The sequence below is a fragment of the Notechis scutatus genome, chromosome 3 (assembly GCF_049901735.1).
Source record: "Notechis scutatus isolate UNSWTSFEM ecotype Mainland chromosome 3, rNotScu1.2, whole genome shotgun sequence".
Classification (NCBI taxonomy): domain Eukaryota; kingdom Metazoa; phylum Chordata; class Lepidosauria; order Squamata; family Elapidae; genus Notechis; species Notechis scutatus.
Genome location: NC_142011.1, coordinates 210,010,902 through 210,037,386, shown reverse-complemented (window position 1 = coordinate 210,037,386; position 26,485 = coordinate 210,010,902). Strand labels below are relative to the sequence as shown.

Sequence of the window (26,485 nt, the reverse complement as noted above, 5' to 3'; positions counted from 1 at the left end):
CTCAGTTGGGAATCTGCCAATAAATATTCCATGGCTTTTTTAGTCCAACCAAACCACCAGGAAACGTTTGAAAATCCTATTTGGAACCTATTCCATTCACTGGCCCCGTGTTTTCTTGGATGTATTTATAGCAGAATAACAAGAGTTGGAAGGACCTTGGAGCAGGGGTGGGATGCTACCGGTTCGGCCTGGTTCTATAGAACCGGTAGCTCTGTAGAGCAGCTGACCATGAACCAGTTCACTGCAACAACCTTCTGGTCCACCCGCCCACCGGGGCTCCAGGCTGTCGTTTATTTCCTGCTTTTTCAACCTCAACTGCTTTGTGTGGCGCAGCTGAGGTTGAGAAAGCAGGAAAGGAGGAGCTGCAACCCGTGTGCAGCGCTTGTCAGCTGTCCGGGCAGCCCAGCGGAGGTTTTTGCAATTGCTTTACATACGTGCGCAAAACACACTCTGACCGAACCAGTAGTAGTAACACCAGTTGAATCCCACCCCTGCCTTGGAGGTCTTCTACTCCAAGCCCCTGCCCGAGCAGGAGACCCTATACAATTTGAGACAAGTGGCTGCCCAGCCTCTTCTTGGAAACCTCCAGGGATGGACACCCAGGACCCGTGGAGGCAAGTGGTTCCACTGGTTGATTGTTCTTGGTACCAGGTTGCTTCTCCCCTTGATTAGTTTCCATCTGTTGCGTCTTCTCCTGCCTTCTGGTGCTTTGGGCTTAGAAGAGGCTTTTATTAGAGGCCTTGATCTAAGGCTGCAGCACCAGACAGATCTTGAAGATGTAGACCAGTGATGGCTAACCTATGACACGCATGTCACTTGTGACACGCCGAGGCACTTTGACTGGCACGCCTGTTGGTGTGGGGAAAACCTGCACATTTAGAGGCTGCCTGTGCTCTGCTCCAATCCCTGCTCCCTGCTTGTTGCGTGGAGGCGTGGTGTCACCGCTGCCGCGAGATCTTTGCAGCAGAGAACCAGTTTTAACCGCCATAAACTGAGCTTTGTCAGTTTCATTACCTCAGGAACGCTACTGGAGGAAAGGAGATCCATGAGTTCACAGCCCTGTAAGGTGGCCTTCCGATCCCCACATCCTGCACCTGCAGCCCTGAGACCAGGGAGACGAGTTTCACAGCCCTGTGTGATCACCCCAGCCCAGTCCGTCATAAACCAAATTATTGATATTTCTTGAAGTGACACACGACCCGAGGAAGGCTACACTTTTTCCCGATTTTCGACACACCAAGCTGAAAAGGTTAGCCATCACTGATGTAGACGTTCCCTTCTCCTTTGTGGTCCTGGCCCTCCTTGCCTTTGTACCTTACAAACCAACCCCAGAAACAAACCAGAATCGCTCCAAGTAAGTTTATTGAAGAGAATCAAGGTTGGTTATCCGTTATCCCTGTGTGTGTCCCGACGCGCATGGGTCCTGGCTACACACCCTGCTCCCGTAGACCTCCACCTCGCACAGCGCCAGGGATACCGTGCAACCAGGAACAGTGACGGTGACGTAGCGTCCAACAAGACCGTTGCAGGGGATGGTGCTGATGGCGCCCAGACGGGTGTCGGTGATGGTCCCACAGCTGTTAGGGGAAAAAAGGAAGCCAGAGAGTTCAAGGATGTTTCCAGGAAATTTCAAGGCGCCTGGGATGCAGTGGTGGTATTCTACCAGTTCGGCCTGGTTCGAGCAAACCGGTAGTCAAAAATGCTACAGTTCGGCTGAAGTGGTAGTAAAAAAACAGCTACTGGTTCAACCAAACTGGTATTTTCCCTCCTCCTGATGATCAGCTGTTCCGATGATCAGCTGTGCCGGGATCCCCCTCGCTGTCTTACCGCTTCACCCACAAAAATGGGCTCCCAGGTGGCCACACACACCTAGCCACACCCACCTAGCCACGCCCACAGAGCCAGTAGTAAAAATATTTGCCTCCCACCCCTGCTGGGATGATCTCAGGGCAGCCCCAGCGGAAGCGGTTGGATGCAGGAGCAGCTTCCTTAGATATCGAACTATAACATCTATTCCATCGTGTCTGTATAGGGTCATCCTATGGTGATTTTACTATGGTTTTATCTTAATCCTGTATTTGATCTCCTATATAAAATTGTACATGGTCATGTTTTACCCGTAAGTGACTTTTGTAAAGGACTTTCGTATCCACGAACAACCGGCTGGCAGTCAAATGCCACAGTCCCAAATTCCCTAATCTTTACCCAACACTGACACCAAACAGGACCAGGTCGATTGGAGCAACACGAAAAGCGTTGGCCACGCTACCCGCTCCCCCTGCCATGCTGGTGAGTCCACCAAAGCCTGGCACCCCATAAGCCATTCCGTGAACCACAACCAGCCTACGGGCCCCTCAGAAGCCAAACCAAACCGCCCAGCTAAGCAGAGGCGGCACCGACCCTCAACCAACCCACGCAACCTTCACCCCCACTGGAAGTTCACCTCCCAATGATCCCCACCTGAGGCAACTTCCCTGTCACAAGACTCGCACCTGATCCATCACAAGACCCTCACTTGACATACCCACCTGGCTCATCACAGGACCTCCTGACCACAGGAAGCCCTTATACACAACAACACCGACACGCTTCCTCTAAACTCTGCAGTCTGGTAACAGAATGCTCGGAAACCACCCCTCAAGCTTAGAGAACAAAGCTGCTCCACCCTCAGGACTTTGTAATTTTAGTCGTAACGTAACGTGTGAGCAACTGCTTTAAACCTAATGTAAATTGCTTTAAACACCGTTGTAAAAAAAAACAAACACGGATTTTTGTAACAAGAGTTGTCAAATTCTGGAATATCCTCCTCGATTCAGTTGTCTTGGGTACTAATTTTCACAGTTTTTAATTCGAACTTAACTTTTGTGGAATTCATCCCATATTTAAGAGGTTCCTATTGTCTCTGTCACGTTTTAATTTTTTTTTTAATTGAAAATAAAAATATTGTATTGCCCACCTATCCATCCATCCATCTACCCATCCATTCTGATCCTTTATTTAAACATATTTATATATCATGATTGCATGAACTCTGTATTTAATTTACTTTATTGTCATTGCACCTCATACAACTAAATCAAACACCACCTTCAGTGCACATCATGACCATGAAAATAAACGCAAACACACATGCTGTAGATGCCGTACGTTAAATAAAATGAAGATATGCATTCTTAAAAAAGATATGCCTAGATTACCCCTGTGACTATGTAGGACAGACGGGAAGGAAGCTAACCACCAGATTGCAAGCAAGTGGTCAGGTGAGGAGACCCAAATTCACTGGTAGACTCCCACTGCAATGAACAAGGACACACAGTCCATTTTGCATCTAACTAAGATTGTTGGACGAGCAGGCACAAAAACAGCCAGGGAAGTTATTGAACTCTGGGAAACAGGCCCCTTGGGGTCAGTCAACAGGAGTGCTGATTTATCACCAGTTTATCAAACATTTAGGAGGTGAAGGATTGGTAGCACAAGAAAATGATAGCCGGCACTCCAATCAACAACTAAAAAGCCGCACACAAGAGGAATCATAGAAATACCACACACACATAACAGCAACACACTGCTAGAGAGAAGTTCCCTAAAGATGGGCTCCAGCCCAAGTCTGAAAACTTGGAAGACAAAAACTCTGGTCCTGGTGGCTAATCCAGATTAGATCCTATACAACAGTGGTCCCCAACCTTTTTTGTGCCAGGGACCAGTTTCACTCAGAAACACTTTTTCAAGGATGGGGGAGAGAAAGAGTCCGAAGTTTGGTGAGTTTGCTTGCAGACGTTTCATTACCTGACTAGGTAACATCTGATGTTGTTACCTAGTCGGGTAATAAAACATCTGCCTGCAAACCACCAAGTTCAGGAGCGCCAATGCCTCCTCATTGCAACCCTGAGTGACAGATAGTCCCTGCAAGACGGCTGAGAAGCCTCGCCTCTCGGCCCTGCCTTCATCAGCCTCATCCTCAGGTGTCTCCCTCCCTCCCTCAGCCTCATCCCTCAGGTGTCTGCCTCGTTCCTCTCAGTCGCCTCTCGCTCCTCCACCAGCCCAGGAAGAAACTGCTTCAAAGAAGCTGGGGGTGTGTGGCTTTTCCTGTCGGCGCAGCTCCCCGAAGCGCCCGCTCACCCCCGCCCGCCGCCCACGGTTCAATCCAGTGCTCCGTTCTGCCTGCCTGCCTTCGTTTCTGGTGGTTTCGGAGCGCAGCTTCCGGGCGCCCGTTCACCCCGCCCCCGCCCGCCCGCCCCGCCCCGCCGCCACGGTTCAATCCAGTGCTCTGTTCTGCCTGCCTGCCTGCCTTTCGTTTCTGGTTGTTTCGGAGCAGCTTCGGCTGAGAAAAAGAGGCGAATAGTTATTATTCTCAGCCAAAGCTGCTCCGAAACTACCAGAAACGAAGGCAGGCAGGCAGGCAGAACGGAGCACTGGATTGAACCTGGATTGATTGGCGGCGGGTGGGGGTGAAATGGGCGCTCGGAGGAGCTGCGCCGACAGGAAAAGCCACCCCACCGGCTTCTTTGAAGCAGTTTCTTCCTGGGCTGGTGGAGCAGCGAGAGAGCGACTGAGAGAGGAACGAGGTGGGAGGAAACCGAAGCTGCTGAGCCAGAGAGCAGGACAGGCTTTGGTTGCTTCCTCCCTCCCCTTCTTTCATTTGTGTCCTTGATCCCCGATCCCAGCAGCATTCACCGAAGGCGAAGAAAGCCGCCATTTTTTTTCCTTTGCGGCCCGGTACAGAGTGCTCCACGGACCGGGACCGGTCCGCGGCCCGGTGGTTGGGGACCCCTGCTATAGAAGATATCGCCAAATATGGAAGTCTTAAGCATTTTAGCCTCCCCCACACACACAAATCCAAGCACTGCCATCGTCTATGATGTTTTGGGTGCTACCAAATTGACATCATTTTCCTAGCAATTTTGGCTTTTGTGGAAAGGGGAACTTACAGAGGATTGGATTTTCCATGGTCCGTCACACAGTCTCCCACGCGGATTTCTGCTCCCCGGAGCCTTTCTCCGCAGCAGTCCTCGCAGCTTTTCACCACCACGGATGAAATGGCATACTGGCTACCCAGGTCCACGTACCACCAGGGCTCCCTTTCTCGCTTGGTGTGGGTGCAACTGTTCTGCCCAATCCAGCGTCCACTGCAATTCCCGTCCACGGCTTTTCTGGCCACTGAATTGAACTGGCTTACAATAGTGGACGATTGAAAAGCTGGACGCCCTCTGGCCACATTTGTAGCTGGAAAGAAGTTTGGGAGAAGAAAGGCATGTCAACAGAATTCGTTCTCAGTTGACCTTCTCTGGATTTTGCAGACAAACATCCAGGAGGAAAAACAAAATCCCTGGGACACCAATCTTGCTCCCTGTTGGAGACCACTTGGAGAAGCACAATGAAGGGGAAAGTGCTCTGGACTTTTCTGCATGCCTGACCAGGAAGTGGCCGACCAGAAGGAGTGGACAGAGGCAGTCTGGAGAGCTTCTCACAAGAGGAAAAGAATTTGGGAGTTCTCCTAACTCAGCCAGGCTCCGTAATTGCTTTCTTTGCAAGACAACAAAAGGATGGAAAGGAATAATGCTTGATCTCTATCCTGAAGTAGGAATGTGGTGCCCTCGGAGTCAGTCTTGGCAACTTCCAGGATGGAAATAACATACTGAAGATGGCTTTGCTAAAAGTGGAGATCATGAGTGCGGCAGAATGAAGAGCTACAAGTAGACGGGCTCTTTGTAATTCCTCTCTGGACAAGGAGAGGACTTGAGACCAACCTCTAGTGATCCAGACAGTTGTTCCTCATGAGGAGACCACAAGACAGAGGTTTCTGGTGGCTTTAGACCTTCATGCCCCTGTTAGAATCTGACTCAGAGGGAGAGGAGGAACAGCTGACAGGGAGTGGAAGTGGGGCTCCGGAGGTTGTGGAGAGGTTGGGGAAGGGCAGAGGTCGGCTGGGCAGTCAGAGGAAGACCCAGGCCCATCCCCTCTCCATCCTAGGGCACTGCAGGGAGGAGAGGATAAGGGAAACGTGAATGGCATGATCTACGGGGGAGGAAGGGGTCCTGATCCCCTTCATGGGCTGCAACTGTGAGGACTGGTTAAAAGGATGGAGATGCGTATGGCCCAGTGCTGGAAACAAAGCATGGAAATAGTCTGTCGTTCCTCTCTGAGTTTGGCGTCCTTCCCAGTGTGTGTATTTTAATATCTGTGGACGTCTTCAAGCCCTTATCTTGCCTTGTCTCATTAATTGCTTCAGTTCGGTTTGTGTTTTTTTTTCTATTTATAATTTATATGTATGTTGAGTTTGAACGACATTTCTTCCTTTTCGCAACTGTTTGTGGGGGAGTTTTTTTCTCTAGTCAATGATAATTGGACCTTTGAAGCCAAGTGGAAGGAATTAAAGGGACTTCACCTGTTTTTGTGACTTTGCTGCTTTCCTATCCCACCCGGGTCCTCACAAGACCTCTGGAAGACAAGGGAACGCCATCCTTGCTCAAATCATAGCTGGGACATTTAGATGTGCATATTTTCTTTTCTAATCACTTTTGGAAGTTGCTTGTTAATTGCTTTTCAGCTATTATGGATCTTTGGATCAACCCCCAGGTGATTTATCTTAGCAAAAGAAGCTTAAAAACAGGTTTAAGAACTTTAAAGGTTTTTTTTTCCTTTTGGAATAAACAGCAAAAGGGTGATTAGTTTAATTTTGGAAATTAAAACACATTAAGGGTCCAAATGAAATAAGATTTATGAATTAATTATAAGAATCCTCCCTGTGGGAAAATATTTTTGTATTGAATTCTTTAAAAAAAAAAAAAAACATGATAGGAGCAACTTTGAAGGTTGACCACTAAGAGGGAACTAGAAGGAACTAAAGATCACAATTAAAAGGAGAAGAACACTTAAATTCAACTTACCACCGGTAATACAGAACGGAATGAAGTATCATAACATCAGACTTATTGAAGTATACATTTGAACAATAATCCAGAAGTTAATTTTAATAGCGTCCGCCATTATAGATTGGGTTTAAAAGATGTCATGAAAAATGAACAGATAATACTGGGCAAGACTATTGGCTGAACCGAAAGTGGATTTTAAAATGACGGTTTACCAGAATGGTACGCAAAACGATGCTACACCGAATGTACAAATGAAATCAGACGACGTCCTGATAATTAAAAGGGATATACAAATGAAAAACCAAAATAGTGAGCTGGAAGGCAGGCAACGGGCCTTCCCCTTTTCCCTCTCAGCATCTGAGCTGGCCAAACTCCTTCAGAGGGATTGCGTCACTTGTTCCCGTGTCCCCAGAGCTCACCAATGCCTCTCAGCTCCGGCTTGCAGCTCTGGGCCTTCCCGTGGCCGGCCAGGAGCCCCAGAAGAGGCAACCACATCCAGGTGACAAGCATCGTCCTGCAAGGAGACAAAGCAGACGGCAGAGAGAAGGTGTGATGACCCAAAGGGCGAGACGAAAAAATAACAGAGTCACAAAAGTAGAATAAATTCCCTTTAATTCCTCCAACTTGGCCCCCAATGTGCAGCTATCCTCGGCTGGAGATCAAACTCTTCCAAAAACAGTCTACGAAGGGAAGAAATGCAATCTGAACTCAAAGTAAAGATAATTAGAAATAAAACAACAACAACACAAACCACACTGAAGTAATTAACACAACAGGTCAGGATGATAAATTGCAGACTTCCAAAAGATAACGCTGCACCCACAGTTGGGAGGACGCCAAAACCCAGATAAGCCTGGACAAAGATAATGCACACTTTGCTTCCAGCAAGGTGCTGTGTGCAAATGCCCCACTTATATCCCTTTCTTCCAGCTGCAACTAATGAAAGGGATCAGGGCCCTTTCCTCTCCCATAAGCCACGTTGCTCCCTTCTCCGTTCCTCCCTGCGTGCCCCAGGATAAAGAGGGGGGTGGGCCTGGGTCTTCCTCTGAAGGCCCATTCGGACTTTGCCCTTCCCCCGTTTCTTCCACAGCCACCGGAGCCACCCTCCCACTCCCTGTCAGCTGCTCAGTCTCCCCCTCAGAATCAGACTCCAACAAGGGCACGAGAGAAGGAGTATTAGGGGACTGAAGGCTAAAACATATGAAGGACGGTTGCTGGAACTGGGCATGGCTAGTTTGATGAAAAGAAGGACCAGGGGAGACAGGAGAGCAGTGTTCTGATATTTATGGGGCTGCCCCAAAGAAGAGGAGGGGGTCAAGCTATTCTGCAAAGCACCTGAGATTAGGACAAGAAGCCATGGGTGGAAACTCATCAAGGAGAGAAGCAACTTAGAACTAAGGAGAAATGTCCTGACAGTGAAAACAATTAAACCAGTGGGACAGCTTTGCTCCAGACGTTGTGAATGCTCCAACACTGGACATTTTAAAGAAGAGGTTGGATAACCATTTGTCCGAAGTGGTACAGGTTTCCTGCTTAAGCAGGGGGTTGGACTAGAAGACCTCCAAGGTCCCTTCCACCTCTGTTATCCTATTCTATGCTGGAGCCCCTGGACTGGAGTCCTGCTTGGCAACTGACCTCTGCAGAGGCTGGGAGTACTTTGGGGATCAAGACCTCTGTTGCCAGAAGAGGGCAGCCCACCCAACGGGGCCTTCCCACTGGAAACCGACCAGACCAGCAGGCAGGAAAAGAGTTTTGAAGTGGGACATTCGCTCCCACCTGCCCTCCCAGGCTCTTGGCTGCCTTTTATTTCCTGCTGCTTTCCAACCTCAGCTGTCTCGCGTGGCACAGCTGATCGCCGCGTGAATGTTGTGGTACACACAGGGCTTCCAGGAGAAGGTGGTTTTCAAAATGCAGTGGGCAACGCAGATCAGGTAGACAGGTGAAACGACCGCTATTGGTACACCCCAAGCAGGGGTGCACTCGCAAACTGTCAAACCGGTTATTACACTTGGTTGGATCCACCACCCCTGTTCTGCCTGCAATGTTGTAAAGGGGGGGGGGAGAGAAAGAATAATAAGGGGGGGGGGGATGTAGAAAAAAGCTTCTCCCCAGAGGTTCTGGCTGCTTTCACACAAAACTGAGCTGCTCCTAGGTGGAAGAACCTGGACTTCACAGCCCTCCAGAAGGCTAAGAGGGCAGCCACAGAGTTTCCTGATCTGGGTGTAATGCCCATTTCATCCAGTTTCGAATAACATCGGTTGAGGGTTGATTCCTTTCATCATATGCCAATGGTGTCTTAAACATGGGGGGTCCCAGGTCCAGAGGTGGGTATTCAGTAGGTTCTGACCCGTTCTGGAGAACCGGTAGTGGAAATTTTGAGTAGTTCGGAGAACCGGCAAATCCCACCTCTGACTGGAGATTTTACAGTATCCTTCCCCTGCCACGCCCACCAAGCCACGCCTACAGAACCGGTAGTAAAAATTTTTGAATCCCACCACTGCCCAGGTCCAATTTCCCACCTTGGAGAATGAGGAAGCTCTCGATCAACTGCAAAAATCAGAGGGAAGCAGGGAGCGAAAGGTGAATTGCAGGAGGCAGATCTTATCCTGACCCTGGATTGGAGTGGGATAATCTTGGGCAAATATTGACCCTGTCAGCAGCCAAAACAGATAACAGATGACCAGAGTTGGAAGGGACCCTGTAGGTCATCTAGCCCAACCCCCTGCTCAAGCAGGAGACCCTACACCATTGTCTGACAGAGAGCAGTCCAGTCTCTTCTTGAAAGCCTCCAGGGATGAAGCTCCCACAACTTCCGAAGGCAACTTCTGTTCCACGGGTTGATGGTTCTCCCGGTCAGAAAGTTTCTCCTTATTTCCAGGTTGAATCTCTCCTTGTTCAGTTTCCATCCATGATTCCTTGTCTGGCCTACAGATTTCCTCTGTCCAGGTTTTTGGGATGCTGGGCTAGGGGGCCCTGCTTCTGGATTTCTAGGATAGTTATTGGAAAACCTCTGGCTATTCCCAGAGAGGAGATCTAATCCAGCTTCATTATGACTCTATGGAAATAGTATGGCAACATTTCTGGAAGTGTTTTGCCCTGATCTTCTTTTTAGGGCTGAGAGAGAGTGGCTGGCCCAAGGTTGTCTAGCGTAGGTGTCCCCAACCTTGGGAACTTGTGGACTTCCAATACCCAGAATTCCCCAGCCAATTGAAGTCCACAAGTCTTAAAGTCTCAAGGTTGGACACCCCTGAGTTACAGCAAACGTAGAAGTGGCTGAGGGATTCGGGGGGGTTGAAGTCCACAAGTCTTCAAGTTGCCAAGGGTTAGAGACCCCTGGCCTAGTTGACTTTCATGCCTGTGGCAGGATCAGAATTCATGGCCTCCTGGCTCCTAGAGCATGGCCATAAACACTGTGGCAAATGGCAGTCTGTCTATAAATGATCTCAGGACACACAAACACCCTCAGAACTCTTCAACACCCATCCAGATGAAAAACATTTTGCAAATAGATCCATCAAGGTGAAGACCTCCTGTTGAAGGTAGAGAAGGCAAGCAGCTTTGTTCTGAGGCATTCACTCCATAGCTTAACTCACCTGGAGTCTCTCACCTGGCCAACCAAATGTGGGGGAGTTTCACAGCTGCTCCTTTTCAAACTGCGATTTCTCCAGAATATTGGCATTCTTCTATTTTGGACAGTTTTAACTTCTTTCCTAATGGGGTGGCTCCTCCTTCAGACAGCACAGCCAGCCAATGGGAAGGTGCAGAGCAATCAGGACCAGGTTACAAATCTCCCATTGGTTGTTTCCTCCTTGCTTTTCCAAAGCACCCGAAGGCCAGACAAGAAAGAATAGATGGAAACTGACCAAGGAGAGATTCAACCTGGAAATCAGGAGAAACTTTCTGACAGGGAGAGCAATCAACCCATGGAGCAGCTTGCCATCATTTGAGACTTTCAAGAAGAGATTGGACTGCCATTGGACAGAAATGGTGTAGGGTCTCCCGCTTGGGCGGGGTGGGGGTTGGACTAGATGATCTACAAGGTCCCTTCCACTCTGATTATCTGCTATCTGCTTCTGGCTGCTGACAGTGGGAGAGAGGACATGCTGCATAACCCACATCCTACAGGATCTCACCTCTTTCTGCCTGTTAATGTGATTATCTTGAGAGGAACCTAATAGTCTTCCTTGGCAGAGGCCAACTGGTTTCCATATGGGAACATCACCATTGTCTGTGAGCAAGCAGCAATAGGAAGTTTTTGCAAGACTCCAGCATGCTTGCATCTCCAAAGTCAACATAAGTGGGCAGCTACCTTTGCAGGAGATGACCACAATAGTGGATTTGGAGAGAGAATAGTGTCCTACAGTGTATACAAAGATGTTGAGATTCTAAGAAGAGCAACCAAAGGTAATTAGGTGACTAAAGGCTAAAACAGGAATTGGGTATGTCTAGTTTAATGAAAAGAAGGACCGGAGTGACACGATAACAGTGTTCCAATATTTGAGGGGCTGCCACAAAGTAGAGGGGGTCAGTTTATTCTCCAAAGCACCTGAAGCAACAGGTGGAAACCAAGTAGAGACGCAACCTGGAACTAAAGAGAAATTTTATGCCAGTGAGAACAATTGACCAGTGGAACAGTTTCCCTCCAGAAGTTGTAGGTGCTTCATCGTTGGAGGTCTTTCAGAAGAGACTGGACAGCCACTTGTCTCAAATGGTATAGGGTCTCCTGCTGGAGCAGGGGGTTGGACTAGAAGACCTCCAAGGTCCCTTCCAATCAGTGGTGGGATTCAAAAATTTTTACTACTGGTTCTGTGGGTGTGTCTTGATAGACATGGCTTAGCTTGGTGGGTGTGGCATGGTGGGCGTGGCAGGGGAAGGTTACTGCAAAAAAACCCTTCCCTCCCCACTGACCTGCTTTCCAGCTCCGTTCTCCTGTGCAGGGCAACCAAAGGAGACCCAACCAATCAGCTGGGACTCAATGGGAGGCAGAGAATAGGTGGGTTGGTGGGGCCAGTCAGAGGGGGGATTTGCTGGTTCTCCAAACTACTCAAAATTTCCACTACTGATTCTCTGGAACCGGTCAGAACCGGCTGAATTCCACCTCTGTTATTCCTCTTTCTGTTTTTGTTATTGTTGTATATATTTTATTTGTTGTTGTATATATTTTATCCTTTAACAACCAACATTTTTTGTGGACAGTGTAATTACTGGGTTAATATATTTTTCACACAATGCTAACAGTAACAATACAATTACATACACAGTTTTTATCTTCCAACTTCTAACCTTGAGATGCTGATTATAATTATAATATATTCTTTTATATATCAATATATATGTGTGTGTGGGCATGGCAGGGGAACGATACTGTAAAATCCCCATTGCCTCCCCACCTCACCAACCTGCTTTGCAGCTCCGTTCTCCTGTGCAGGGCAACAAAAGAAGATTCAGCCGATCAGCTGAGACTCAATGGGAGGTGGGGGTGGGGTGGGGAATCAGAGCTGGTATTTGCTGGTTCTCCGAACTACTTAAAATTTCCGCTTCCATCTCTCCAGAACTGGTCAGAACCTGCTGAATACCACCCTCTGTAGGTATCCACCTGACCACCTTAGTTGATGACTGGAATTCCCACTCTCCTGTTGTAGTAGCTAAGCGATTAATTAAGCCAGAGGTCTCCAAATTTGGCAATTTTAAGACTGGTGGACTTCAATTCCCAGAATTCCCCAGCCAGCCATGGGGAATTCTGGCTGTCCAGGTGAAATTCTTGGTTGACGTTCAAGGGCCTCTCAGCAAATGCAGCAGGAGAAACAGAGAAAATGAGAACTATCAATTACTCTCCAGAATTTTTATAGGAAACAATTTGAAATCCAGTCACTGTGGACGTTGTACTGTGTACAAACTTGGAGAGGACTCTTGTTATTGCCAAAGACTGAATTGGCCAATGTGAGACCTGGATGACGCTTTGTTGCCTTGTATTACTCTTTCTTTTACAGCATAATTTATTTGTTATTTAAGTCTGACCCGCTGCTTATGTTGCGCTGGATTCCTGGAGCTTTGCTAGATATGTGATAGAGCTTCCTTCACAGCAATCAACGGAAGGGATTGTGTCGTCCCAATGCAACAAATATATAAAAAGTTAGAGTATCGTAAATCCCTTGATTAAATATTGACCAAGTAGGCAAACAGGAAGCAGACTGCCATGGCGTGTGATCTGAACTGATACATTTATCCGTCCCTGGCAGTCAACAGAAACCAGGGAGTTCCTGCAGGTATTTAGGGGTCTTCTTAGCAATCTAGCAAGGTGTTTCTCGGAGCTCCTGGTGGATTGTTGGAATCTTGAAATAACACATATGAAGAATGGTTGCAGGAATTGGTTATGTCTAATCTAATTAAAAGACGGACTAGGGGTGGCATGTTAGCAGTCTTCCAATATTTGAGGGGCTGCCCCAAAGAAGAGGGGGGGTCAACCTCTTCTCCAAAACACCAGAAGGCAGGAGAAGAAGCAACAGATGGAAACTGATCAAGGAGAGAAGCAACCTGGAATTCGGGAGAAACTTCCTAACAGTGAAGACAATCAACCAGTGGAACAGCCTGCCACCAGAAGTTGTGGGTGCTTCTTCATCACTGGAGGTTTTCAAGAAGAGACTGGGCAGCCGCTTGTCTGAAATGGTCTAGGGCAGTGATGGCTAACCTTTTCAGCTTGGTGTGTCGAAAATCGGGACAAAGTGTAGCCTTCCTCGGGTCGTGTGTCACTTCAAGAAATATCAATAATTTGGTTTATGACGGACTGGGCTGGGGTGATCCCACAGGGCTGTGAAACTCGTCTCCCTGGTCTCAGGGCTGCAGGTGCAGGATGTGGGGATCGGAAGGCCACCTTACAGGGCTGTGAACCTCATGGATCTCCTTTCCTCCTGTAGCGTTCCTGAGGTAATGAAACTGACAAACCTCAGTTTATGGCGGTTAAAACTGGTTCTCTGCTGCAAAGATCTCGCGGCAGCATTGGTGACACCACGCCTCCACGCAACAAGCAGGGAGCAGGGATTGGAGCAGAGCACAGGCAGCCTCTAAATGTGCAGGTTTTCCCCACACCAACAGGCGTGTCAGTCAAAGTGCCTCGGCGTGTCACGAGTGACACGCGTGTCATAGGTTAGCCATCACTGGTATAGGGTCTCCTGCTTGAGCAGGGGGTTGGACTAGAAGACCTCTGAGGTCCCTTCCAGTCCTATGAATCCGTGTTCTAGTTTGGAGCAGGAGACGGGACAAGTATGGGAAAAAGTCTTTTTCCCGGTCTCACACGACCATAATTCAGGTTTCTCCACAAAAACAAAATGTGGAAGTTGAAGGGCCATAGAAAAGTTTTAACAAAAGCTGGAAGAAGGACATCTCCCAGGGCATTTTTAAGAAGAGAGTGGACAGCAGTGGTGGGTTTCAATTTTTTTTTAACCACCAGTTCTGTGGGTGTGGCTTGGTGGGCACGCTTTGCCTGTGCATGCACGCTTTGCTTTACGTGTGCACGGGAGGATTGGCTACTAACCTTCTCCTGCAATCCTGCACTCTCCTTGTGTCTCCAACAGCTGACGCCCAGCAATCCGCTGTGCCGCGCGAAACGGCCGAGGTTGAAAAGCAGGAAATCTAGGTCAGAATAGAGCCAAGGTGGGTGGGAGGAGCTGATCATTGGAGCAAACCGGTTCACTCACAGACGATTGTTGGAGCTACCAGTTCTGCCAAACCAGGCCGAACCGGTAGAATACCACCACTGCTGGACAGGCATTTGTCTGGAATGGTATGGGGTCTCCTGCTTGAGTAGTGGGTTGGACTAGAAGACCTTCAATCTCCCTTCCAACTTCGTTATTCTTCGGGGGCTTATTATAAACCAAACCCAGAAACAAAAGTGTTGCTTAAAGTAAGTTTATTTGAGAGTCAAAACTGATCTAAATGATGAATTATCCCCATGTCTGTCCTGACACACGTGGGTGCTGGCTTCACACTTTGGTCCCGTAGACCTCCACCTCGCACAGGGCCAGGGATACCGTGCGACCAGGGACGGTGACAATGACATAGCGCCCCACTTGACCTTTGCAGGAGATGGTGCTGATGGCGCCCAGACGGGTGTTGGTGATGGTCCCACAGCTGTTGGAAGGGGGAAAAAAGGAGGAGACCCTTTCATGGTTTGCGATGGTTCAGAAAGAGAGAGTCAAAAGAGCAGATAATGCGTCCCTGCAAATGGTAACATGTATAGTTGGAGAAGGTCTCCTGGGACACTTCAGGGCACTTTGGAGGAACTCATGGCAGCCACAGCAGAAGCGGTTAGAAGGCTACCTTCCTTGGGTACCGACCTGTAACACCTACCCCAGGGCTTCTCAACCTTGGCAACTTGAAGAGGTGGCTGGCTGCAGATTTCTGGCTGCAGAGTTGAAATTCACACATTTTTAAGTTGCTATGGTTGAGAACCACTGATCTATCCCATTGTGATTCCGTGGTGCCATATTATGGTGATTTTATTACGGTTTTATCTTAATTTAATGTTTTATCTCCTATATTGTATTGCCCTCATTCCCTATCTATTTTTCTGTCTGTCTGTCTGTCTGTCTGTCTGTCTATCTATCTATCTATCTATCTATCTATCTATCTATCTATCTATCTTCCATTTATCATTCTGTCTATCTATCTATCTATCTATCTATCTATCTATCTATCTATCTATCTATCTATCTATCTATCTATCTATCTATCTATCTATCTATCTATCTATCTATCTATCTATCTATCTATCTATCTATCTATCTATCATCCATTTATCATTCTGTCTCTATCTATCTATCTATCTATCTATCTATCTATCTATCTATCTATCTATCTATCTATCTATCTATCTATCTATCTATCTATCTATCATCCATTTATCATTCTGTCTCTATTATCTATCTATCTATCTATCTATCTATCTATCTATCTATCTATCTATCTATCTATCTATCTATCATCCATTTATCATTCTGTCTCTGTCTGTCTATCTATCTATCTTATCTATCTATCTATCTATCTATCTATCTATCTATCTATCTATCTATCTATCTATCTATCTATCTATCTATCATCCATTTATCATTCTGTCTCTATCATCTATCTATCTATCTATCTATCTATCTATCTATCTATCTATCTATCTATCTATCTATCTATCATCTATCTATCATCCATTTATCATTCTGTCTCTGTCGTCTATCTATCTATCTATCTATCTATCTATCATCTATCTATCTATCTATCTATCTTCATCCTATCTATCTATCTATCTATCTATCTATCTATCTATCTATCCCTCATCTATCTCCTTCTTCTCTATCTATCTATCTATTCTATCTATCTATCTATCTATCTATCTATCTATCATTCATTATCTCACATATCCTTTATCTAGTTTTATTATCTATCATCTATCATCTAACTATCTGTCATGTATCTATATTTGCTGAAGCTTCATTTAAACTTATATTTGTACATTTGTGCATTGCATGACCTCTGTAGATGCTTTACACTAAGCAAAATTAAGAAATCCATTCCTAAAGAAAGGATGCTCAAAAACACAGAAGCCTTCAGCAATTTAGCTTCCCCCCCACCCCAAATCCAAGCGCTGCCACCATCTACAGTGTCCTGGGCGCTACCAAATTGACGTTGTATTCCTAGCCCTTTGATCTCCCAATTAACCACTTTCTGTGGAGTGAGCCAAGAGGAACTTACAGACGGTTGGAAAATCCACGGTTGGGCACGCAGTCTGCCACGCGGATCTGTGCTCCCCGGAGCCTCTCTCCGCAGCAGTCCTCGCGGCTTTTCACCACCACGGATGAAATGGCATACTGCCTCCCCAGGTCCACGTACCACCAGGGGTCCTTTTCTTTCTTGGTGTGGGTGCAACTGTCCTGCCCAATCCAGCGTCCACTGCAATTCCCGTCCACGGCTTTTCTGGCCACTGAATTGAACTGGCTTTCAATAGTGGACGATTGAAAAGCTGGACGCCCTCTGGCCACATTTGTAGCTGGAAAGAAGTTTGGGAGAAGAAAGGCATGTCAACAGAATTCGTTCTCGGTTGACCTTCTCTGGATTTTGCAGACAAACATCCAGGAGGAAAAACAAAATCCCTGGGATAAACTTTAAACTCTCTTGAAGTCTTGTTACCTGCTGGAGACCAGTCTGGGAGAGCAGAGGGGAGGGAAAGGCTGGTGACCCTCGGCACTTTCTTGCATGCCTGACCAGGAAGTGGCCGACCAGAATGAGTGGACAGACAGAGGCAGTCCGGAGAGCTATTCATGGACATCAACTATTTTATTAGTTTATCAAAATATGAAATACAGGAATATCAAGAAAAATGAAGACAATGGGAAAATAAGGGAGGAAAAAGGGAAGAGAGAAAAGTTTATCAGACTGACAGAGTCGGAAGGGACCTTGTAGCAAAGCTGGCTGGGGAATTCTGGGAGTTGAAGTCCGCCAGGCTTAAAGTGGCCAAGGTTGGAGACCCCCTGCCCTAGAGAGAAGAAAAGAATTTGGAACTTCTCCTAGCTTGGCTATCTCCATATTTGCTTTGTTTACAAGAGAACAAAAGGGTGGAACACAGGGGTGGGATTCAAATTTCTTAACAACCGGTTCTGTGGGTGTGGCCTAATTTGTGGGTGTGGCTTGGTAGTCACTTGACTGGCTGGGCATGGCTTGTATGTAAACATTGTAAACATTTATGTAAATATTGAATTTTTTAATTAAAAAAAGAACAACTTCTACCCAAAATCAGGCAAGGCAGGCAGGCAGATTGAGTTGCTCACAGAATCACAGATTCACTCAGAGATCTACCTTTCTGCAATCTGCTGCCTGAGTCTGTCACATAAATTTTGCTTGCACAACGCAGGCAAGTTGGCTGGCACACACGCGAGATAAGGAGTGACTGGGCAGGGAGGGGAGGGGTGAGCAGGGAGGGGCAGGGCCAGCCAGTGGCATGATTTGCCGGTTCTCCAAACTGTGCAGAATGGTAACAACTGGTTCTTATAGAACTGGTCCAAACTGGTAGAATCCCACCCCTGGTGGAAGGGGAAATCTGTATCTCCTTAAGAGGTAGGAATGTGGGGCAGAGTTGGTCTTGATATCAAGGAAGGCAACCTCTGGGGTTTTATTCTTTATTATTTGGTGTATTCAATCAACCAGAATAGAGTTGGAAGGGACCTTGGAGGTCTTCTAGTCCACTCCCATGCTCAAGCAGGAGACCCTATACCATTTCAGACAGGTGGGCATCCATTCTCTTCTTAAAGACCTCCAGTGATGGAGCATCCACAACTTCTGGTGGCAAGCTGTTCCACAGATAATTGTTCTCATAGTCAGGAAATTTCTCCTTAGTTCCAGGTTGCTTCCCTCCTGGATTTGTTTCCATCTGTTGCTTCTTGTCTTGCCTTCAGGGGCTTTGGGAAACAGATTGTCCCCCTCTTCTTTGGGGGCAGCCCCTCAATTAGCGAAACACTGTTATGTCACCCCTAGTCCTTCTTTTCTCTAGACTCAATTCCTGGAATTGTTCTTCATGGGTTTTTTTGGTCTCTGTGCTGTCCAGACAGTATATAGTTAATGGGGAATTGGTATTGTTAGTTAGGAATTGGGAGCTGTCCCCTTAAGGGAATGCATCATGGTAAATGTAGTTAAGGTATCCTAGGAAATGTAGTCCATGTCATGTGGCCACATCTGTAATCCCGATTGGTCACTGAATTGACCCTTGATGGGTTGGGCGAGGCTCCTTCACTCTGGCCTGAAGCCAGCATCGGGCTGCTGCTTCACCTCCTTGCTCCACCATTATCGGAATGAAAGGAGACCTGTCCTTTTACACCAGAAAGTCAGCTATGCAAAGAGTTGGACATTGAGATGAATCTCAACGTAACCGTGAATTATCTCGAGGATGTCTGATGAACCAATAAAAAGACTTTGTATGGATGCTTTGTGGAGTTAATCTGTCTGCTTTATAATCAGATATTGATTGTAAGGTCCAGAACAGTCTCCAAGTCCTTAATCATTTTAGTTGCCCTTCTTTTCACTTTTTTTTTTTTTGGAAAGTCTCAGCATATTTTTGTAATGTGGGGACCAAAACTGGGTGCTGTATTCCAGGTGTGGTCATTCACATCACATTTTGATAAAAACACAAGAGATAAAAATGCAAAACCGTGAAATATAATGTCTAAAACATTATAAACCTATTAGATTAGAGATATCATTTTTGCTTCCTTTATCACAGCCAGGAAATCAGCAAAGCCTCCATTATAGCCTTTGTTTTGGCACTTTCGATGTTGTCCCCATTGTCACAGTTCAGAATAACAGAGTTGGAAGGAACCGTCTGTGATTCTATGCTGAATCGAACTACACAACAGCACACATTAACATGAAATTCCGATGAACTGCTCTTGAAAAAGAAAAAGAAAAAGAAAAGACCACACACCAAACAACGTCACCATCCCAAGGAGGAGGAGGATAACAACACCAGCATCCAAAAATGCCAAATTATTACCAATGTTCTAAGGCCGTGATGGCGAACCTATGGCACATGTGCCACTGGTGGCATGCAGAGCCATTTGGGCGGGCACGCGAGCCCCAGCCAAACTTACCTGCACTGCACATAGGTGTGCCTCCCAGCTGATTTTTGGCCCGTTTGAGGCTGTTTTCGTCCTCCCGGAGGCTCGAGGGAAGCCTCTACAGCCTCAGGAGGCCGAAAAATGGGCCTTCCGGAAATACCAGAAGTGCCCATTTTCAGCCTTTGGACGGCTTCTGGAGCCCAGGGGAGGCTGTTTTCATCCTCCCGGGAGCTTGAGGGAAGCCTCTACAGCCTTTGGAGGCTGAAAAACGGGCCCGTTTCTGCACTTCTGGTATTTCCAGAAATACCGGAAGTGCCGAAATGGGCCTGTGTTTCAGCCTCCAAAGGCTGTAGAGGCTTCCCTCGAGCCTCTGGGAAGCTGAAAAAGGCCTCAAATGGGCCAAGCATCAGCTGGGAGGTGCGCACATGCGCAGTGCAGATAAGGAGGGCATTGTGTGCACATGCGCATGGGGGGGATGGGGCTGATTGCATTGTGGGTGCTGGCATGCGTGCGCACACGCTATCGTGCATGCACGTGCTTTCGGCATACCACAGCAAAAAGGTTCACCATCACTGTTCTAAGGTTTTTTTTCCTATCTTAATTGTCTGCACTTTCTCACTGATTTCTTCCTTTATTTTTTAGTTTGCATTACTTTTTATTCTCTTTACTTTGTAATGTTTGATAAAATTACTTAAAAATAGAGCCACCAAGGAAGGCAACACAGGCGCTCCCCTTTCCCCTTCAGCAACTGAGCTGGCCAAACCAGGGGTGGGATTCAAACATCCCAGCAACCGGTTCGCTGCCCAGTTGCTGGGTGGGCGGGACCATGGTGGGCGGGGCCTACCGGTTCTTCTGGGAGGGCAGTTTCTCACCTTCCCAAGGGTCTGGAGGGTTCCCTCTGGCTTCTGGGAGGGCGAAGATGGCCTCCCCAGGCTCTGGAGGCCTTCCGGAAGCCAGAAACAGGCCCAGAAGGTCCGTTTTTCCCCCTCCCAGAGTCTCCGCACAGGCCCTGCACTTACCTGCATTGAAAATGGGCTGCGTGGAGACTCCTGGGAGGGGTGGGAGGGGGTGGGAGGGGCCAGCCGCTCAGTTCAAATACAAGCTCGGTGAACCAGATGCAAATTTAACATCCAGTTCAGGCAAACCAGTCCAAACCGGTAGAAACCTACTCCTTGGCCAAACTATTTCCAAGGGAGGATTTGAGTTCTCCCGTGTCCGGAGTGCTCACAGTACCTTTCATCTCCGGTTTGCAGCGCTTCGCCTCCCCGTGGCTGGCCAGGAGCCCCAGAAGAGGCAGCCACATCCAGGTGACGAGCATCGTCCTGCGAGGAGACAAAGCAGACGGCCGTCAGAAGGAGCACAACCTGCGGGAGCCTCATAGCTGGGTTCCTGCTTAGCAATTGGTCTCTGCAGATCCCCTCTTGGGGGACACTGGGAGGGCCTTGGGCATCAAGACCTTCCCAGTGGAAACGGACCAGACCAGCAGACAGAAAAAGAGTTCTTCTTTTTTTTTTGTAATTTTTAAAAAAATTATGTAAGGTATAGTAGGGGTGGGATTCAAATTTCTTAACAACCTGTTCTGTGGGCATGGCCTAATTTGTGGGTGTGGCTTGGTGGCCACGTGACTGGCTGGGTGTGGTTTGTATGTAAATATTGTAAATATTTATGTAAATATTTATTTATTTTATTAAAAAAAGCAACTTTTACCCAAAATCAGGCAAAGCAGGCAGGCAGATTGAGTTGCTCACACTTAAGAGATCTGTGTTTCTGCCATCGGCTATCTGAGTCTGTCACATAAAATTTGCTAGCAAGCAAACTCAAATAATTTGCTAGCATGCAAACTCACAAAATTAACTCACAACACACCATATGCGTAAATATTGAATTTTTTAATAGAAAAATGGCAACTTTTACCCAAAATCAAGCAAAGCAGGCAGGCAGATTGAGTTGCTTGCAGAATCACAGATTCACTCAGAGATCTATCTATCTGCAATCTGCTACCTGAGTCTGTCACATAAAATTTGCTAGCAAGCAAACTCACAAACTTAACTCACAGCACGCCATATATGTAAATATTGATTTTTTTTTAAATTAAAAAAAGAGCAACTTTTACCCAAAATCAGGCAAGGCAGGCAGGCAGATTGAGTTGCTCACAGAATCACAGATTCACTTAGAAATCGATCTTTCAGCAATCTGCTACCTGAGTCTACACTGAAAGATAGAAGCTTCAGCCCTAAGGAAGGTTCAGCTCTGCTTTTAGATTAGCTAGAAAGCAAGAAATCCAACGATTTCCTGCTTTCTAGCTAATCTAGTTGGAACAGCTGATGGTCAGGGGGGAAAAAAGGGAAAATTAGCATCTTAGCCGGCAAGTTTGCCAGGTAAAGAGTGAGTGGGTGTGGAGGGGAGTGGCCAGCCAGTGGCACAATTTGCCAGTTTTCCGAACTGGGCAGAATCATAACAATCGGTTCTATAGAACCGGTCCGATCAGGTAGAATCCCACCCCTGAGGTACATACAATTCATCTTCCATTTAACAGTGTGTCATCTGGGTACAAATATCTTATGCAATAACAATTAAAATGTACATCCATGTTCATTCGTTTGATATTAATATTCTATTCTTTTCTTATTCTTATCTTATTAGTATACATAATATGTCTATTACTGTAACCCTCCTCTTCTTAACATATTTAATTCTATAAACCTATTTTCTATATTTCATTAATCTATCATCTATTTCTAGCTTTCCTTTTTTTTTCTCTAGCCATCGATAAAATAATTCTCTAGCCATCGATAAAATAATATCTTATAATATTCAGTTTGCTCCTTCTCTTTAATTGCTAATGTGTTAATCTATTCATTTAATGTGTTAATCTATTCATTTCTGCACAGAAAAAGAATTCTGAGAAGAAGCGAACATAACAGAAACGGTCAAGTGAAAAAGACCAGCAAAACTGGAAAGAAGGCAATGTTCCCAAGAGGGTAGAAGCAAATTTAAGGGTCGTTTGTGCTCTCTGAGCTTGGTTGGTTCTTTGCAGATGTTTCATTACTAGAACTAGGCAACGTAGCCCTAGTACTGATGATGTTACTTAGCTTGGGTGATGCAATGTCTCCAAAAAATCCACCAAGCTCAGAGAGCACCAAGGACCCTGCAGTTGTCATCATCCTCTTCCTCCTCTCTATAAACCCTTCTCCCTTCTAGCACTGATGATGTTCCCTAGTTGGGTCATGAAATGTCTGCAAGAAAACAACCCAGCTCAGAGAGCATCAAGGACTCCACAGTCCTCCTCCTCCTCCTCCTCCTCCTCCCGAATCCCACTCCCTTCTACCACTTTGGGTAAATTGTGTAGTGAAACACCTGCAGGAAAACCCCCCAGCTCAGAGAACTCCATTTCAATCCTGAGCTACAAATAGTTGCGTTTATTGGTAGCACATTTAGAGTAGCGATTGGGATGGATGAATGGATGGTCTGATTGACAGGACTTACGTCATTGCCTATCACGTACAATGATTCTCAGCGATTCACCACAGAAAAAAAACTTCTCCCTGAGTACCAAACTGAACAAAATCCCTTTCTAGATTTGCTGGAGTCTCCGGCAAATTTTTATTTTATTTTTTTCCAAACATATCTTCTTCCATTTGATGACGTGTCCTCTGGAAACAAATACCTTGTGCAATACAGTTGGTGTTTACGGTCATATTCATCACCTAGCGTTATTCTCTGATTTATCTTATTGTACTTATTGTACTTAATTTCACTATCTCTTTATCTTTCTTCTTAGCTTTTTATTTCTATTAAAAATATCTATTATCTTTCTTAACTAATCCATTAATTATAACCAGCCTTCATATTTTTTCTCTAACCATTGATAAAATAATTCCCATGCCTTATAATATTCAGTTTGCTCTCTCTCTTTAATTACAAGGGTTAATCTATTCATTTCTGCACATTGTAGTATTTTCCTAATCCCTTTTCCAATTTTGAACAAATACAATTCTCGCTACAGTTATCACGTGAATAATCAGATATACATTTTCTTTACTGTAAGTTTCAGGTAAGATCTCCAACTGGAATATTTCTGGTTTTAAATCAATATGCTGTTGTATCGTCTTTTCCCGCCATATTTTTTAGCTTCCTGTCCAACACTGGAGCGGTATATAAGTCCAGGGGCTACTGCTTTTGGGGTCTTTGCACTGCAGGAGGTGGCCAAACCTCCCCCAGAATCTCCAAAGTCTTATCTGGCCTTTCCCAAGCAAATGCAGCCAGTCTGGTGCGATTCTTGTAGCATTGATGACTAGCAAGGAAGCTTCTGTTTGCAACTCTTCACAGGTGGTTCTGGTTGCTTTCACTGAGACTGAGCTACTACTTGGCGGAAGAACCAAATCTTCACAGCCCTCCGGAACAGGAGTGTCCAACCTTAGCCACTTTAAGCCACTTGTGGAGTTCAACTCCCAGAATTCCTCAGCCAGCAAAGCTGAGGAATTTCTGGAAGTGTTCTGCCCTGACCTCCTTTTTAGGGCCGAGAGAGAGAGAGACTGGCCCAAGGTCATTTAGTTCAGGGGTCTCCAACTTGGCAACTCGCAACTCCCAGAATCCCCCAGCCAGCATGTCTTGAGTTGAAATCCACAATCCAATGTTGCGAGGTTGGACACCCCTGGGTTACAGCAAACCTAGAGGTGGCTGCGGGGTTCTGAGAGTTGAAGTCCACAAGTCTTCAACTTGCCAAGGTCAGAAACCCCTGATCTAGTTGACTTTCATGCCCGTGGCAAGATAAGGATTCATGGCTTTCTGCCTACTAAGGCATGGGCATAATCCGGTATCAAATCGCCATCTAAGCATAATAGAACAGAATAGGATTATTTCTTGGCCAAGTGTGATGGGAGTTTGTCTTGGTGCAGCTGCTCTCAGTGTACATAGAAGTAAACATACATTCATCAAGAGATTGGATCTAAGCCTCTTCAAATGTTTTGTGTGTCAACTCCCCACCAGAAGAAAAGCATTTTGTAAATATATTCATCCAGGTAGAGACCACCTGTTTAAGAAAGCCTGTGGCTCTGGTCTTTGACAAAATCTTGGACTTTGTTTAACTCACCTGGAGTCTCTCACTTGGCCAACCAAATGTGGATGAATTTCACAGCTGGTCTTCTTCAAACCGCAATTTCTCCAAAATATTGACATTCTTCTGTATGGGGCATTTTTAACTTCTTTCTTGGTGGGTTGGCTCCTCCTTACTCTTCCTTCAGAGAGCTCAGCCAGCCAATGGGAAGGTGCAGAGCTTCTGCTGGAGACCAATCAAGGCCAGGTTACAAATCTCCCATGTCTGTTTCCGCCTTGCTTCTGGGTGCTGGCAATGGCGTGAGACGGCATGTTACCCAACCCACATTTTACTGGATCTCCTCTTTCCACGTGTTAAGTGATTCTTTTGGACAGGCATTTAATAGTCTTCCTTGGCAGATGTCAACTGGTTTCCATATGAGAAGATCACTATTGTCTGTGAGCAAACAGCCATATAAATGTAGTTTTTGCAAGGCCCAGGGATGCTCACACCTCCAAAGTCAACACCCATGCAATGTTCAGGTGACACCTGTCAGGTTTCCAAGTGATGAAATCCATTTTAAAAGAAAAGAACAAAGTCCATCTTCCAAGACAATTTCTTTGATTTAGGAAAGCATCAGATCGGCCTAGTCCATGGAAATTGACAACACCAAGCTGGCAGGAATAAGCAACACTCCAGCAGACGGGCTCAAGATACAGAAAGACCTGGACAGACTTGAACGTTGGGGCCTATCTAACAAAGGGAAAGCCAATGGTGAAAAAAGCCAGGTTCTACATTTAGGCAAGAAAAACCGAATGCACAGCTACAGTATATAGGCGGAACCTGGCTCAACAGCAGTAAGAGCGAGAGGGATCTCGGAGTCCTTGGACAGAGATCATGGCTGATTACCAGGCCTTGAACGGTTGAGAACCAGGCTGAGGAAGTGGCAGGAGAGAATGTGTGCAGGTGTTCTATTTGCAGGAGTGGCAGGTGCGCAGCTGCTCACACAAATAGAGTTGCATGCACACTCACGCACTTGCTCATTACTTGTGCAGATCCATCCTCTCCACACACACACACACCCCGCCGGTCCACAAAGCCAGAAAGATTGGGGAAGTCCGTCCTAGTGGACAATCCCTTAGATATGAGCCAGCTGTGTGCTGCAGCTGCCAAAAAAGCCAACACAATCCGAGGCTGCATCAACAGAGGAACAGAATCAAGAATGCCTGAAGTGTTAATACCACTCTATAAAGCCTGAGTAAGACCACACCTAGAGTACAGCATCCAGTTCTGGTCACCACACTATAAAAAAAGACGTTGAGACTCTAGAAAAAGTGCAGAGAAGAGCAACAAAGAGGATTAGGGGACTGGAGGACAAAACATATGAAGAACAGTTGCTGGAACTGGATATGTCTAGTTTAATGAAAAGAAGGACTGGGGGAGACATGATAGCAAAACGTAAAATCACTGAACCGTTAGTTACACCGGTTGGATCCCACCCCTGCTCCCATAGGGCCACGCAGGGGCAACTCTGTAGGCTGTCCTGAGTCCCAGTCTTGGTTGAGCCTTGCTGGGTGATGATGGAATGAAAGGGCTTTGGGCAATTCCTATTATAGCTCTACCTGGAATAGATCTTTGTTATGTGAAATAGACTGGCCCAGGCCAGAGTAATGGCCCATGAGCAAAAATGGGGGCTGAGTTTCTGCTTCTGAGTGTCTATTTTTCTTTTTAGGGGAAATATTCTGCCTTTTTAGTATATCCTAAAATATTTCATTTTCCTAGGAGAGGGGAGGGTTTTAACTTCCAACACAACGGATGGAAACTAATCAAGGAGAGAAGCAACCTAGAACTAAGGAGAGACTTCCTGACAGTGAGGACAATTAACCACTGGAATGACTTGCCACCAGAAGTTGTGGGTGCTCCATCCCTGGAGGTCTTTAAGAAGAGACTAGACAGCCATTTATCCAGAATGGTTTAGAACAGGGGCC

At 46.4% G+C, this 26,485-nt stretch overlaps 2 protein-coding genes across 3 annotated transcripts; both read right to left on the bottom strand.

Annotated features, from left to right (window-relative positions):
• Nucleotides 1-1,344: 1,344 nt before the first annotated feature.
• LOC113429644 (fucolectin-like) lies at nt 1,345-10,947 on the bottom strand. 2 transcript variants are annotated; one of them, XM_087958932.1, is made up of 4 exons: nt 10,466-10,947; nt 7,292-7,386; nt 4,929-5,223; nt 1,345-1,577 (listed from the first exon to the last, which is right to left on the bottom strand). In XM_087958932.1, exons 1-4 carry the CDS (start codon nt 10,549-10,551, stop codon nt 1,391-1,393), a joined length of 663 nt encoding a protein of 220 aa, XP_087815058.1. In that variant the 5' UTR covers nt 10,552-10,947; the 3' UTR covers nt 1,345-1,390. The 2 variants fall into 2 exon arrangements, with proteins under 2 accessions (XP_087815058.1, XP_087815059.1); XM_087958933.1 differs by having other exon boundaries at nt 10,480-10,568.
• A 3,814-nt stretch (nt 10,948-14,761) lies between these two features.
• LOC113429643 (fucolectin-like) lies at nt 14,762-24,967 on the bottom strand. The gene is made up of 4 exons (XM_087958934.1): nt 24,555-24,967; nt 20,696-20,784; nt 16,611-16,905; nt 14,762-14,999 (listed from the first exon to the last, which is right to left on the bottom strand). Exons 1-4 carry the CDS (start codon nt 24,638-24,640, stop codon nt 14,852-14,854), a joined length of 618 nt encoding a protein of 205 aa, XP_087815060.1. The 5' UTR covers nt 24,641-24,967; the 3' UTR covers nt 14,762-14,851.
• Between the last annotated feature and the right edge of the window lie 1,518 nt (nt 24,968-26,485).

Bases quoted from the DNA above. Each gene is read 5' to 3' on its own strand.
- LOC113429644 (XM_087958932.1), bottom strand. From the start codon at position 10,551: ATGCCAATATTCTGGAGAAATCGCAGTTTGAAAAGGAGCAGCTGTGAA. The intron at 7,387-10,465 runs GTGAGTTAAGCT...GTCTCCTTGCAG, and splicing joins GGCCAGGTGAGAGACTCCAG to GACGATGCTTGTCACCTGGA. The intron at 1,578-4,928 runs GTAAGTTCCCCT...TTCCCCTAACAG, and splicing joins CATGGAAAATCCAATCCTCT to CTGTGGGACCATCACCGACA.
- LOC113429643 (XM_087958934.1), bottom strand. From the start codon at position 24,640: ATGTCAATATTTTGGAGAAATTGCGGTTTGAAGAAGACCAGCTGTGAA. The intron at 20,785-24,554 runs GTGAGTTAAACA...GTCTCCTCGCAG, and splicing joins GGCCAAGTGAGAGACTCCAG to GACGATGCTCGTCACCTGGA. The intron at 16,906-20,695 runs GTACTGTGAGCA...ACTTCTTTCCAG, and splicing joins CTGCAAACCGGAGATGAAAG to CTACAAATGTGGCCAGAGGG.